A 13,512-nucleotide genomic window follows, 5' to 3' on the forward strand; every position below is an offset into this window, starting at 1 on the left:
AAAATGGAGAGTCAAAAGGGTAAGGTAGAAGAAGAGAAAAAGAGAATCGAAAGTAAAGAATAGCGGCCATTAATATTGCATGCATGAACAACAATTACATTAAATTAAGCAGTCGCACGCACGAACGCACACAAACAAGCCTCAAAGAAAAGAGAAGAGAATAATGAAAAGAAAAAAAAAAGATAATAGCCGCAAAGATAGGCTTCACGAGAATGACCCCACACAAGTTAACCCGCACGTTCAATCCATTAAAAGCAACAACAACAAAAAGTACCAAACCCCAAATTTCACGTGTTTGGATTGTATATGATAAAACTAGCTAGGTAGCTTCCTATACTATACTCTTCTTTTCTCAATTGACGCCTCCCCCTATTCATTATAGACTAATTACTAGACTCTCCCTTAACATTAGCTTTAATTAATTAATTAACACCGCGCCTAATTATTAACGAGTGTTAGTTTCTCCGTTAGTTGGTTTATTTGTCTCTATGCATTATTATATATCAGCATAATGCATGCATGACGTGCATATTTGCTATGCTGTAGAAACGGGACCATAATAAAAACACTAATTAATTTCTTGTTTTCAGTTTAATAATTACACTTTCATTTTAGTATTGTGTATGCAACAAGAAATTTGTTGATGATGATAAATCTTAAAATCAAACTAGGTGCGATCATACCAGTACTAATGCACCGGATCCCATCAGAACTACGCAATTAAGCGTGTTTGGGCAAGAGTAGTACTAGAATGGGTGACTTCTTGAAAAGTTCTCGTGTTGCACTTCTTTTACAAATCACCAAAAAAAAAATCTTAAAATGAAACTTTGATTTATATACACTTGAGAAACTATAATATACACACAAATATCTTAATAAAATTAATTAAGTCATTTAGCTATATCTGGAAGCAGAGATAGATTTACATTTAGTATGTGGGGAGCAAGTGCTCCCACTGATTTTTAAAAATCTTTCATATAATATATAGTAAACAAAAATATTTTTTGCTCCCACAAAATAAATAAATTTGACCCACTCATCACTTTATCTATTCTCTTGGTCACAGGATTCAGAGCATTCATACACAAATGAAAAGAAAAGAGATTAAATGACTCTACTATATTATAAAATATTATATTAATTATTTAATAAAAACAATTAAAAAAACTAATAATAGTAATCTAATCAATTGGAATAATTCCAATTTCTTAAAGCTTCTGTTTCTCATTTAACTCTTTTCCTTTTTGCTCTTTAACTTTTTTTTTACTTAACATACAATTGTATAAATAATCCAAATATCCAATTTTACTATCCGTTTCTTTTCCGAATGTTGCTTTGTTACAGAGACTGTAAGATCCCACATCGGTTGGAAAAGGAAACAAAGCATGTCTTATTAGTTGTGGATACCTCTTTTTAACATGACGTATTTTAACGAGTGAGTATGGGGAGTTTTGGCTATCATCTTTATCGTCAAAAACAAAACTGTGAAGTCTTGTGTGTCAAAGTGGACAATATCGTACTAGCGGGTGGTCTGAACTATTATAAATGGTATCAGAGCCGGAACCGGATCGATGTGTGAGTGAGTGTGGGGGGCTTGTGAGGCCTTGTGTTCTAAAGTGGACCTTATAAAGACTACGTGAGTGATTGTTACCTTCATTTCTAAAATTAATGTCTTCCGATTAAATATATTAATAACTTCAAGTATTCGATAACTTCGATTATTTTTTTAATATAATTTTATTTAAGGTCTTTTTAATAAAGTAAGAGTTAGTTCATGTATGTAGAAAAAATAAAACTCTTATGTCTTATGTCTTATTACACATTTTTTTTATTTGTGTAATTAATTTTATCACAAATAAATATTAAATTGATATATATAAACAGTATACGGGCCGATCCGACCTGTGGACTACCCGACTCGAACGGTCGGGCTAGAGCTGCTCAACCTCTCACTCGGACACGCGTCCCTGATAGCTCCGCTACAGCTGTGTGAAGGAAGTTTCGAGGAAGGTGGGTCTACTCTTGTGGGACCCACTTCTAATATGGTATATATGGGGAGGGTCCTACCCCTCCCCCAAAGTACGTCACACATCATTCTCTCACTTTTCGCCTGCACACTTGATTGACTAGAGCGTCAGAGTGTCTTTGCAGGTGATAACCCCTTCTCCACACGAAGAGCTCGGGAAGTCGGTTTCACTTCCTCCGATCCAGCAACCCAAGACCAGGCGATTCCCCCCCTTTTTTACCAACCAAAGTATCAATCCGAACCGTCCGGTACCCGACCTATCGAACATTGGCGCCGTCTGTGGGAACGCCAGAATGGACGTTGTACTAGATCCCGGAGGAACAGGCCACGAGACCGAGCGCAGAGGGGAAGCCTCCGTGGCTTCCTCCCGGGAGCGCACGAGGTCCCCTCCACGACGAATCTCACGATCTCTAGAAAGACGCCTCTTCGGGGGAACTGGCGACAACAGCGCCAGAATAATGCAGGAACTGCATCACAGGATGTATTACCTGGAGCACCGGTTGACAAATCGAGAACATCGCCAACGAACTCCCGAATCAAGCTACTCCCGTTCGCCTCCGAGAAGCCACTCCCGGCGAACAGCTAGCCCACGATCTGAGTCCGAGAGCGCCAGGGAGGAAGGACGCCCGAGAAGACACCGCGATCCCATCATTTACACCCGGCACAAGAGGAGGCACACCACAGATCGAGTTCGGGAAGAAGGTCGACGGGAAGACGGCGAGGAAAGAACAAGAAGAACGTGAGGACCAGTGATAATGGGCGCAACCCCATTTCATCGTTCCATCATCGAAGTCCGGCTGCCAAAGCACTTTGACAAGCCAACGGACATGAGGTACGATGGAACCCAAGACCCGCAGGAGCACCTTACGGCCTTCGAGGCCAGGATGAACCTGGAGAGAGTGGGAGACGAAATAAGGTGCCGCGCTTTCCCGATCACCCTCGCGGGACCTGCGATACGATAGTTTAACAGCCTCCCGCGGGGCTCCGTGGCCAGGTTCTCGGATATCAGCCACGCCTTCCTAGCCCAATTTACTACTAGAATCGCAAAGGCAAAGCACCCGATCAATCTGCTCGGGGAGACGCAGAGGTCCGTCGAACCGACCAGAAAATATCTAGACCGGTTCAACGACGAGTTCTTGGAGATCGACGGGCTAACTGATTCGGTTGCTAGCTTATGCCTAACTAATGGACTCCTAAATGAGGACTTCAGAAAGCACCTCACCACGAAGCCGGTGTGGACAATGCAGGAGATCCAAAGTGTAGCCAGGGAATATATTAATGATGAAGAAGTCAGCCAGGTCGTGGCTGCCAACAAATGGCAGCCCTCCTACAATTAAACCCGGCAACACGGAAGCGGAGAAAGACAGAAGGAACACGCCAGAGACGGCGGTCCAAGCAGGACGCCCAGGCCGTTCCCTCGAGTCGGGAAGTTCACCAATTACACCCCCTCACCGTCCCCATCGTAGAAGTTTATCAGCAGATAGCCGAGAAGGGAATTTTGTCGAAGCCCTAACCACTGAAGGACCGGACCGGGGGAAACAAGAGCCTTTATTGTGATTACCACAAGGGCTACGAACATAAGACACAGGACTTCTACGACCTCAAGGATGCGCTAGAACAAGCAATCCAGGACGGGAAACTGGCTAAATTCTCCCATCTCATCAGGGAGCCCAGAAGACGAGATCACGACCGAGAGGTAGAGGACAAGACTTGCGTGGTAAAGCGACGTCATGACCAGGGCGACAGCGAACAAGGTCTCACCATAGTGAACGTCGTAACAGCGAGAGACGCACCCCTAAGGTCGAAGTTGACACACAAGAAAGACGCCAAAGTCCTGGCGATTTTCTCATCATCTGTAGAAAATCCAAGAGGTCGAGGTCGCCATCCAACTCATTCGGCCCGGAGGACCAGTGGTTTGATGAGGTCGCGGAAAGCCCCTATGGTCATCATGGCCTGAGTGAGAACCGGCCTCATCAAGCGCATCCTCATAGACACCGGTGTTGACTCAAATATCATGTTCCGTAATGTGTTCGATGCTTTGGGACTGCGGGATGCCGACCTGAAAACCCACCAGCACGGTGTTGTAGGGTTAGGCGACCACTTCATCAAGCCAGACGGGATAATCTCCCTGCCGTTATCAGTAGGACACGGGCAGGGACGAGGCTCAACAATGGCCGAGTTCGTGGTTCTGTGTGACTCCACAGCCTACAACATCATCCTGGGGAGGAAGACCATCAACGATCTCGGGGCAGTAATCAGCACAACGATGCTGGTAATGAAATTCGTGGCTGACGACGGGTCCGTGGGATCCATAAAAGGAGATTTGGAAACGGCAGTCGCCTGCGACAACGCCAGTCTCTCCTTAAGGAAGACGTCCAAGGAAGCAGCGGGAGTGTTCCTTGCCGACCTAGACGCTAGAGTCGAAGACAAACCCAGACCTGAGCCGGAACGGAACTTGGAGAAATTCAGAGTCGGCGACACAGAGGAGAAGTTCACCTTCGTGAACAGAAACCTACCACACGACCTGAAAGGGGCCCATGATGGAAATGATCAGGGCTAACGGTGACCTATTTGCATGGACGCCAGCCGACATGCCGGGAATAGACCCCCAACTCATGTCACATCACTTGACCATGATGGCGGAGGCCAGACCGGTAGCTCAAAGAAGAAGGAAAATATCGCAAGAGCGAGCGGAAGCGGTGGCCGGGCAGACGACTAGCCTCCTCGAAGCAGGATTTATTCGAGAACTTGACTACTCAACATGGCTGTCGAATGTAGTTTTAGTGAAAAAGCACAATGGGAAATGGAGGATGTGTGTGGATTACTCTGATCTCAACAAAACATGCCCCAATGACTGCTACCCCCTGCCCAACATTGATGCACTCGTCGACGCCGCGGCGGGATATCGGTACCTAAGCTTTATGGACGCCTACTCTGGTTATAACCAGATACCGATGCACCGGCCTAACGAAGAGAAAACGGCGTTCATAACGCCAAGAGGGATATATTGCTACAAAGTAATGCCGTTCGGCCTGAAGAACGCTGGGGCCACGTACCAGAGGCTAATGAACAAGATATTCAGTGACCTCATAGGCAAAACAGTGGAGGTGTATGTAGATGATATCCTTGCAAAGACCACCCGACCCGAGGACCTCATAAGCGACCTGGGAAATGTGTTCGCCTCCCTCCTACAACACGACATGAGGCTCAACCCACTCAAATGAGCCTTTGCGATGCAGGCAGGAAAGTTCCTAGGGTTCATGATAACCCAAAGGGGGGTCGAGGCCAACCCGAAAAAGTGCCAAACAATACTCCAAATGAGGAGTCCGAGCTACGTCAAGGATGTTCAGAGGTTATCAGGTAGACTCACCGCCCTATCCCGTTTCCTCGGGGCGTCGGCCGCTAGGGCGCTACCGTTTTTCAACCTTATGAAAAAAGGAATAGTGTTTGAATGGACCCCGGCGTGTGAGGAAGCATTTAAACATTTCAAAGAGATCCTCGCCACACCACCCGTGCTCGAGAAGCCCAAAGTCGGAGAACTGCTCTACCTATACCTGGCCATAACGGATGAAGCGCTGGCAGCAGTTTTGGTATGGGAAGAAGGGAAGGTTCAACAACCAATTTACTTCGTGAGTAGAGCACTGCAAGGAGCAGAACTGAGATACAGCAAACTAGAGAAGCTGGCTCTAGCACTGCTAACCTCCTCCCGAAGACTATGGCAATACTTCCAAGGTCACCAGGTGGTCGTGAGAACGGACCAGGGAATCCACCAAGTGCTCCAAAATCCGACTTAGCAGGAAGAATGATAACTTGGGCCATCGAGCTATCTCAGTATGATTTGCGATACGAGCCCCGACATGCGATCAAGGCACAAGCAATGGCAGACTTCTTGGTAGAAGTAGCGGGGGACCCGACCGAGGAAGCGGGCATACGGTGGAGGCTCCATATGGACGGGGCCTCCAACCAAATGTCCGGGGGTGCCGGGATCATCTTGGAAAGTCCTGCCGGGGTCATATACGAACAATCAATCAAGTTCGAGTTTTGCGTATCGAACAACCAAGCGGAATATGAGGCCCTTCTAGGCGGCTTGATCTTAGCTCGGGAAGTCGGGGCTACGAGGCTGGAAGTATGCAGCGACTCACAGGTCGTGACCTCGCAAGTAAATGGAAGCTACCAAGCCAGAGACTCGCTATTGCAAAAGTACTTGGAGAAGGTCAAAGAGCTGAGCAAACAGTTTGAGGAGGTCGCGGTCCAACACGTTTCAAGGGAAAGGAACACACGGGCAGACCTCCTATCCAAGCTAGCGAGCACGAAACCGGGGGCCGGCAACCAGTCCCTCATTCAAGGCATGACAAAAGAACCAGCAGTTGTCCTCCACCTGACAAAGATAAGTCCCTCCTGGATGGACCCCATCACTGATTACCTAGAAAACGGCAAACTCTTTGAAGATGAGAAGGAAACTAAAACGTTGAGAAGGGAGGCAGCCAAATATGCGATCATACAAGGGCAACTGTTCAAAAAGGGACTCAGCCAGCCCTTGCTGAAATGCCTGCATCCCGACCAAATGAACTACGTACTCAAGGAAGTCCACGAGGGGTATTGTGGTCACCACATCGGGGACAAAGCCCTAGCAAGAAAGCTCATCCGAGCTGGATATTACTGGCCATCAATGATGGAGGACTCCAAAGAATTCGTGAAGAAGTGTGTCAAGTGCCAAGAGAATGCCAACTTCCACAAAGCACCGGCTACCAAACTGAGCTTACTGACGTCCTCCCGACCTTTCGCACAGTGGGGGGTCGACCTCTTGGGACCTTTCTTGGTTGGTCCGGGGTAAGTCAAATATCTCATAGTTGCCATTGACTACTACACCAAATGGATAGAGGCTGAAACGCTGGCCAGTATATCCTCATCCAATTGTCAAAAGTTCATGTGGAGACAGGTGATAACCCGATTCGGCATCCCGGAAGTCGTTATCTCAGATAACGGGACGCAGTTCACTGATAAAAAGTTTGTGGAGTTCCTCACCGGTCTGGGCATAAAACAGAAATTCTCTTCGGTGGAGCATCCCCAGACGAACGGGTAAGTCGAGGCTGCGAATAAGGTCGTCTTGCTGGGCCTCAAGAAGCGGCTGGATAATAAAAAAGGTGCATGGGCCGACGAACTTGCCTCAGTTATCTGGTCTTACCGTACAACCGAGCAGTCCTCCACGGGAGAAACCCCTTTCCGCCTGACGTACGGGGTGGACGCAATGATACTCGTAGAGATCGGCGAGCCGATCCCACGACTACTTCTAAACAGAGTGGAAGAAGCTGTAGAGAAGGACCTAGTAGACGAGGCAAAGGAGATGGCCCATTTGTCAGAAGTAGCACTAAAGCAAAGAATGGCCCTACGCTACAACACCAAAGTGCTTAGGAGAGAGTTTGAACAAAACGACCTCGTCCTACGGTGCAACGACATCGGTCTCCCGACTCAGGGGGAAGGCAAGCTCGCGGCAAACTGGGAAGGCCCCTACAGGGTCAAAGAGGTAATTGGCAAAGGCGCCTACAAGTTGGAGAAGCTCGATGGCAAGGAAATCCCGAGAATTTGGAATGCAGGTAACCTAAGAAGGTTCTATTCTTAGCTCAAACACGCCGACTAGGCGATCTGACGAGCTCAGTAATTTACTTTCTTGAATACTTGTCATGGCAATAATTTTGTTTAGCTATCGACTAATGTTTACTTGTCAAAAAATTAATGTTTATTTGTCAAAATTACTTTTCCATCTACTTTTTCCCATTTATGCGTCCCACGACAACATGTTCCTTATAATGCATGGTAAATGGGACAACGACACGGTGCCCCGGGACTGATCACCCCGGGAGCCAACTAAGTTAAAGCCATAACAAACGGCTACAGCAATAGCAAAGCCACGACCTGGCTTTGCCGAGTTACCAACATAAGGGTAAACGAACACGAGCGACAAGCCTACGCCGGCAAAACGGTAACAAAACAAAACGAAAATGCTACCAGATAAGCGAAGAAAAAATGATAATCACAAGTCGACCAAGCGACTATTAAAGTATAACAAGAGTAAGTTCCACAAAGTTCTACAACATAATCACAGATCCATACAAAAAGTACAAAGAAATCACATTTTGGGCATGTCGACAATCTTGCCATCCTTGATTGTTTTAAAGACCCCAATTGCCGACGTGTCGAAATCAGGAGCCACGATCTTCACCTGGGCCTTGAGAGCCTCCTCAGTCATCAGGATCGCGCTCTTTCCTTGTTTCACGGTCTCTTTATGTTTTTCCTAAGCTCTTCGACCTCAGCTTGAGCAGCCTTAGCCGACGAAACGGCCACATCATGTTCCTTCTCCAAAGCGACCAGCCGACCTTGCGCGGCATTGATTTGGCTCTCCAAAGTCATCTCCCGCTTGGTTAGATGGGACACGGTGGCATCGGAGGTCTTCAATTTCTCCTCGGCAGACGCAGCTTTCTCCTCGGCAGCTTTAAGCTTCTCCCCCATCTTGGACAGCTACTCCCGAAGCGTTTCAACTTGAGCTTTGAATTCATTATTGGACTTGGCAGCAGAATCAAGCTTCCTGCGCAGCGACTGCATCCCCGACAGCTTGAACTTGGCCTTCCGAGCTATTGCGGCACCACGGAGAAGGGTACGGTACATCCACCTCACCTGACCCGCAAGCTCGGTGCCAAGGAAGTGATCCTCCGTGCCAGGGAGCAACTGGGAGTCTATAAAGGCCCCAGCGTCGAAGTTCCTCTCCATCATGGTGAGAACTCCTTCAGGGCTGGAGGATGCCCTCTGCCTTTTGGGGGTGGGAATAAGCTTCAAGTTATCATTCTCTTGTTGAGTGGAGGACGAATGCCTGGTGCCAGCCGTCTCCTCACGAATAGGAGAAACGCGCGTCCCGCCAGAGTTTTTGTCCGACATCTCAGTGTCACGAGGTGAAGGCACCGCTTGATCCTTCTTGTCCTCAGGAGGGTTCTTCGGCTTCCCGTCAGCCTTCTTGTCAGCCTTCTCCTCATCGCTTTCCGCCAAGAAAGTCTTGAACAAACCCTCAAGCCCTGTCACTGAAGCAGACATCTCCACTGCAACAAATAAGTAGACAAGTTAGTCGTGAAATCGGCATAACCAATCGAAGCAAAAATAATGCAGGAAACGTCAAAATTACTCACAAATATAATTTCTGGCGACCTCCCGGTCACCCATCAAAAGGTGGGGGTTCACATGATTCCTCCCAAAAACGGCCAACAACACGTAGGCAACCTTTCTGTCCACAGCGGACATCCCCTTGTAAGTCACCTTGATAAAGGTGTTGGACCCTGCCCCGAAACTCCAGTACGTTGGGATGAGGCGTTCCCCTTCTAACGATAACCAGAAGGGGTGGCGACCTTTGACTGGACGCACCTTAAAATACTTGTCTTTAAACCCATGATAAGAGTCATCGAACAAGCCGAAGATCCTCCGACCCTGGGCAGATCGGAAGGAAATGAACCATTTCCTTGCTTTCCCCTCCTTGGAAGGATTCGTGAGGTTGAAGAAAAAAAGGAAAACGTCAACGGACACCGACAACTCTAGATATTCACACACCATCTCGAAACAGCGAATGGAAGCCCAACTGTTTGGATGCAGCTGCGACGGTGCCACGGAAATCCGATTAAGGAGCGCCATTTGAAAAGCTGAAAACGGAATACGAACCACCACTTGGGTGAACATGTACTTATAGAACCAAATCCAATCGGCAACCCGGGAGAATGGAAATTGAGCTCGTATAGCCGTTCATTGGGGGCAGGAACAAAGATGTCGTAGTTGGCCTCCTCGTCAGTCCCGCCACACAAGTACTCAGCTTGGCGGAACTCGGTTAACTCCTCCTCGCCCATCTGGTTCGGGGAGTCCTTCACGTCGGAAGTCACCCACGCGTAGGGATCGTAACCCGCGGCGGAGGTGGAAGCTCGAGAAACGACGCGAGGCATACCTACAGTGGGGTACCACTCGGTTAGTCTATGAGGTCGGGAGTCCAGAAAAAGCCCAGAAACTACATCTAGCCTATTCAATAACTAAGATCAAACATGGCTAAAGCAGAATCCAAGTAAAAACCTAAAAATCTAACACCCTGAAATGGTAACCCCCCTAACGCACGTACTTGACACTATGATCATCTAGCATGCAAATCAAACAAGCAACATGCATATAGGAGAAATGATAATGAAGATAAAACACACATAGAGCAGAGAGAGAGGAGAAGAGTGCTTACCTGATTGACTGTGATAACTGAGAGGAAAACAGGAAGGGATTGATGCTAAAAAACGTGAAGATCACAGTAGGGAATTCAGGAAGGAAGAAGGAGAATGCAAAGAGAAGAGGAATGAAGATGAACAAGAAAATGGAATTAAAATGGAGTGTGAAACTGACTAGAGGGTTAAAAACTGACATGAAGCGCGAAAGACAGGGGTAAAAGAGTCTTTACCCACAGGATTTGAAACAACCCATTATGAACATTAAATGCCCGGCACGAAGAACGAGGCGACGAACGGTTATCCCCATCAACAAAAAGACACACGCGCAAGAGGCACGTCCTCTCCACGAGCGGCCGACCTGGCAACGACACAAGGGAAAATATAACACGCCACCAACAGTGTTCACGTCTATAGCTGGCGCGTTGGGGGCACTGTTACGGCCGGGCCCAAACAGCATACGGGCCGACCCGACTCGTGGACCACCCGACCCGAACGGTCGGGCTAGAGCTGCTCAACCTCTCACCCGGACACGCGTCCCTGACAGTTCCGCTACAGCTGTGTGAAAGAAGTTTCGAGGAAGGTGGGTCTCCCCTTGTGGGACCCACCTCTGACATGGTATATATGGGGAGGGTTCTACCCCTCCCCAAGGTACGTCACACATCATTCTCTCACTTTTCGCCTGCACACTTGACTGACTAGAGCGTCGGAGTGTCTTTGCAGGTGACCCCCCCTTCTCCACACGAAGAGCTCGGGAAGTCGGCTTCACTTCCTCCGATCCAGCAACCCAAGACCAGGCGATTCCCCCCCTTTTTTGAAAAAAGAGCTACAAAGGCAGTTTTGATATGTTAGAAGACAAAATTATGAAGTCATTATTTATATTTGAACATGACACTCATTAAATTCCTAAATTTCAAATAAAAATAGTATCTGATTTTATTCTCATTTAGTTCCAAATAAAAAGTAATTATGATTTATTCAACTTAGTATTTATAACAATAAATGAGATTACCGTTATATAAGTTATTTAATTTGAAATAGCATAATTTATGATTATAATTAATATATGTATTATCCACAAACAAATTAAGAAATTAAATAATTTTCCAACAATCTCCCACTTGGAATATACATATATTCTTTCCTGAAATAATCACATCTTATAAACAGCGCGCATCTGAATGCTATCTCCCTTATTACTTTAACAATCTAGTCTGTCTTATATATTAATTATGAAATTACCAGAGCTTTTATCACATTACTGTCGCGACAAAACCACGATAATGACTATATTAATATACTCAACGACATAGATCAAACTTAGATGAAAAAATTCAGAAATTACATGCGAAAATAACCTCAGGTATATCTATTTTCAACTGGTCCAACTTTGATAAACTTTATGAGATCATGAGTCAAAGTGAAAATGAAACTTAATACTTTATTTCTGTAAAATTATTTATATTCGTAAATTTGTCTAAACTATATGAGCATCTAAATATACACTCCCACTGAAACAACATATCATAAAATGATATAACACTCATTTGAATAGTATCCACATGAAAGACCATGGATGTTTGTTTCTAACTAACCAAATATGCATGCATTTATAGAGTTTGTGCTAACTTGCTCACAAGACACTTAAGCACTCTGAACTCTTTTGTTGAACAAAAATTTAAAATAACAGACTACTAATACATTGTCACAAAATAATTCAAGTAGTCTTTTAAATTTATTTTTCATATTTTGTGGCAAGTATTTGTAATCACCAAAATGGTGCCTTCAAAAGGGGTTTTATATTCAGTTATTTTTGTAGAAAGAGTAATAAGTATCATTTTAACACCTTTCTAAAGAACTCTTTCAATGAACATATGAATATACATGCAATGGATTAAAATTGCCTTGGCATTCAACAAAATCAGAATATGAATATCAAATCATCTCTAACTTTAGTTTCTACCTTTATATGTGTGAACATATAATATTTTACTCTAACAAAACTTGTTTGTCTACTATTTTATGATCCATTTTTAACTGACTCAAATATCTGCTAAACTAATATAGTACACAAATAACTGTAAGTGTATAAATTTATTATCTATTAAATTACTGCTAAAGTATGATAAACCTTATGTATTCTTGAGATTTATAACTTTCTTGAGACACTTAATGAGACTATACTTGTCTTCCTTAGAATTAAATATATAACCTTATTTATAATTTTGTATGTCGTGACATACAAAAATAATAAAATATATTTCCTCTCACTAAACTAATATAAGTCATCAATCACATTTATCTCAAAAGACCATATGAAATAATAATTAATTTGATAAAATATAAGTCATCAACTAAAGTCTCTCTTTTTTTTTAATTTCAAAAAAATTTATTTAAAAATAAATTAATATTGGCAGATATAACTTTAAAGCAAAATAATATATTCACACAAACTACATATTATATGAATAAAATTCATATAATGGTGGACCAATCACAAAGACCTAGCACAATATTAATATTTAGTCTTTATACAAAAATATTAATTTATAAGTGGTATTTTTAATAAAATAATCAAACATTGATAATAAGTTCTGTCAATATATATATATACACACACACACATTATAGTGTAAAAACGTACCTGTATTTATAAAAGTGATTAAAAAAATTTGGTTCTTTGATCTTCTTCGATCAAAGCTTTTTGTATTTCTAATAGAGCTGAATCACAACTCTTTGATGAAAAAGAGCTATGGAGGCAGTTTTGATACTATTTATATTTGAGCATGATACCCATTAAACTCTACAATCCAAATAAAAATTGTATCTATTGATTTTATTCTCATTTGGTTCCAAATAAAAAGGAATTATGATTTATTTAATTTAGCATTTATAATCATAAATGAAATCATCATTATATAAGTTATTTAATTTAAAATAGTATAATTTATAATTATAATTAATATATGTATTGCTATTTATATTGATACCCATTAAACTCTACAATCCAAATAAAAATTGTATCTATTGATTTTATTCTCATTTGGTTCCAAATAAAAAGGAAAAAGGAATTATTTAATTTAGCATTTATAATCATAAATGAAATCATCATTATATAAGTTATTTAATTTAAAATAGTATAATTTATAATTATAATTAATATATGTATTGTCTATAAATAAATTAAAAAATTAAATAATTTTTTAACAATGTGTTATTATTTAAATGATTATTTTAGTGTTTTAATTTTTT

General features: G+C 43.5%; 1 protein-coding gene across 1 annotated transcript; it reads left to right on the forward strand.

Moving 5' to 3' along the window:
- LOC107646568 lies at positions 5,829 to 7,109 on the forward strand. The gene is made up of 2 exons (XM_016350746.1): positions 5,829 to 6,845; positions 6,966 to 7,109. The coding sequence occupies exons 1-2, from the start codon at positions 5,829 to 5,831 to the stop codon at positions 7,107 to 7,109; spliced, it is 1,161 nt and encodes a 386-aa protein (XP_016206232.1).

This window comes from Arachis ipaensis, chromosome B06 (genome assembly GCF_000816755.2).
Source record: "Arachis ipaensis cultivar K30076 chromosome B06, Araip1.1, whole genome shotgun sequence".
In the NCBI taxonomy this organism is placed as follows: domain Eukaryota; kingdom Viridiplantae; phylum Streptophyta; class Magnoliopsida; order Fabales; family Fabaceae; genus Arachis; species Arachis ipaensis.

Excerpts from the sequence above, each read along its gene's own strand:
- LOC107646568 (XM_016350746.1), top strand. The coding sequence starts at position 5,829 with ATGATAACTTGGGCCATCGAGCTATCTCAGTATGATTTGCGATACGAG. Across the intron at positions 6,846-6,965 it reads ACCTCTTGGGACCTTTCTTG|GTGATAACCCGATTCGGCAT; the intron begins GTTGGTCCGGGG and ends ATGTGGAGACAG.